The 1752-nt window shown below is 29.6% G+C and overlaps 1 protein-coding gene across 1 annotated transcript in view; it reads right to left on the bottom strand.

Annotated features, from left to right (window-relative positions):
• LOC108743426 (DNA-dependent protein kinase catalytic subunit-like) overlaps positions 1-1752 on the bottom strand; it is a 63503-nt gene that overhangs the window by 18864 nt on the left and 42887 nt on the right. The window contains exons 14-16 of the mRNA XM_025980333.1: positions 1594-1745; positions 1266-1492; positions 814-1014 (exon numbers count right to left, since the gene is read on the bottom strand). Of these exons, the coding sequence (XP_025836118.1) occupies positions 814-1014; positions 1266-1492; positions 1594-1745 (580 nt within the window). The remainder of the gene's footprint in view (positions 1-813; positions 1015-1265; positions 1493-1593; positions 1746-1752) is intronic.

Here is a 1752-nt window from a genome sequence, read left to right as displayed (position 1 = left end):
ATGATAATATTTATAATTGTCTGAAATAAATGCAATTTTAAAGTTTTAATTATTATTTAAACATATTAAAAAGTTTTACGCTCATTATTAATAGAGATTGAAACTAAATATTTTTTTGTTTCGAAGTTGAAATCAAGGCATATTCACTGCCAAAAGTCAGTTAAAAATTTTCCATATTATTCGTTATTTCTTATTTTATTCAAAGTTTTTGGTCAAATTCAAAATTTTCTCTCAAACCGTAAACTTTTTTTTTTGTATAGATAGTATTTATTTACCCCATGATATGCTGTAAAACCTAATTAATCACGAATTTCTAATTTTATGTACTTTTGTCTCCGATTCTACCTCCCAAACATGCTTAAAGTAATAATTGTAATATTCAGATCTGTTAAAAATTATCCTGTTAAAAATAACTATTAAGTGTAATACTCAATTTACAAAAAACGAATGTGATGGTATTTAACAAAAAGCCTATCAGCCTATGGCAAGCATCAAAATGAAAGCTGCACAACTAGAAGAAGTGAATTATGGAATATATATATTTAGACAGAAGTATAAACGCCAAAGCTTACCACTCACAAGAAATTAGTTTTAGAATCAAACTAGTAGGAACTCCTTTCATCAATATGAAACTACTGATACTAATATTGTGTAATTTATCTGAGAATCCCAAAATGTGAAACTCGGACATTGATAAAGGCAAACATTGATAAATCAAGTAACAAAGAACAACATTAAGATGACATCATGTTGAATCAGTAGAGGAAATAATGTACTCAGATTGTATAATTTATAAATAAAAGTTTAACTTACTTCATACGTTTGAATACGCAATTGCCGTTGGTTACAGTTAGTATCAGAAATTAAAACGTTGTTCATTAAGCAGAATAGCTGTTCTATTCTTTGATCCTGTCGTAAATCTTCACCAGCTTTAACCAAAAATGGATATTCTTTAGCATCATACCCCAATATGGAAATCTTGATGGGTTTTCGAATTGATTTCATGACATTAATCTATAATGCAGAGGTCTGTGTAAGTTCAGAAATAAATCCCAAAGAATAAAATTATTCGAAGTGGTCGAACTGCCAGACGCGGATCGCGATCGCGGAGCATACGTAATCCTAAAATGTAGCATCGTGCTACAGATGGCGTTTACCGCGCCATTTGTGGTATTTTCTAAATCCCAAAGAAATTCAAAATTTAATAAAAGAAACCAAATAATCGTTAAGTTTAATTTAATAATATAAATATTAATAAAATATACCTCAGGAGCGAAACCAACAATTTTTACGTGATACTGGGGTAAAGGTAATTTGTCTCCTTTATATTGACCTGGTATTTCGATTTCTTGGTCATCGTGGGGCTTGAAATTGTAAAGCCACGGGCAGAGATCTTCCAACGAAGGTTGTATTTCACTTTTGGAAGTAGACGATGAACATTCATTTACAATTGCCAACAATTCTTTCTTACAGGTCGTTAGATCGAATTTCTCTTTAAAAAGATTATGTGATTAGTAAATACAAAATACTTTAAATTTAATTAATAATCGAACGATAAACGATTTACTAAATTAAATTAAAACTTCTACTTACTGTTCAGCAACTTATTAAGTTTCTCGCGATATTTTTCAATACTTTTATAAATGTGTCCTTGCATACTCGTAGGTGACTTGAAGTTTATGTTGTTAGGAAAAAAATCCTCTATCACTTTTTTTAACGATTCTTTTAGTCCGTTTTCGTCGTTAATTTTAA

Source organism: Agrilus planipennis, unplaced genomic scaffold, assembly GCF_000699045.2.
Source record: "Agrilus planipennis isolate EAB-ADULT unplaced genomic scaffold, Apla_2.0 scaffold210, whole genome shotgun sequence".
In the NCBI taxonomy this organism is placed as follows: domain Eukaryota; kingdom Metazoa; phylum Arthropoda; class Insecta; order Coleoptera; family Buprestidae; genus Agrilus; species Agrilus planipennis.
This window is presented reverse-complemented; position numbering and strand designations above follow the sequence as displayed.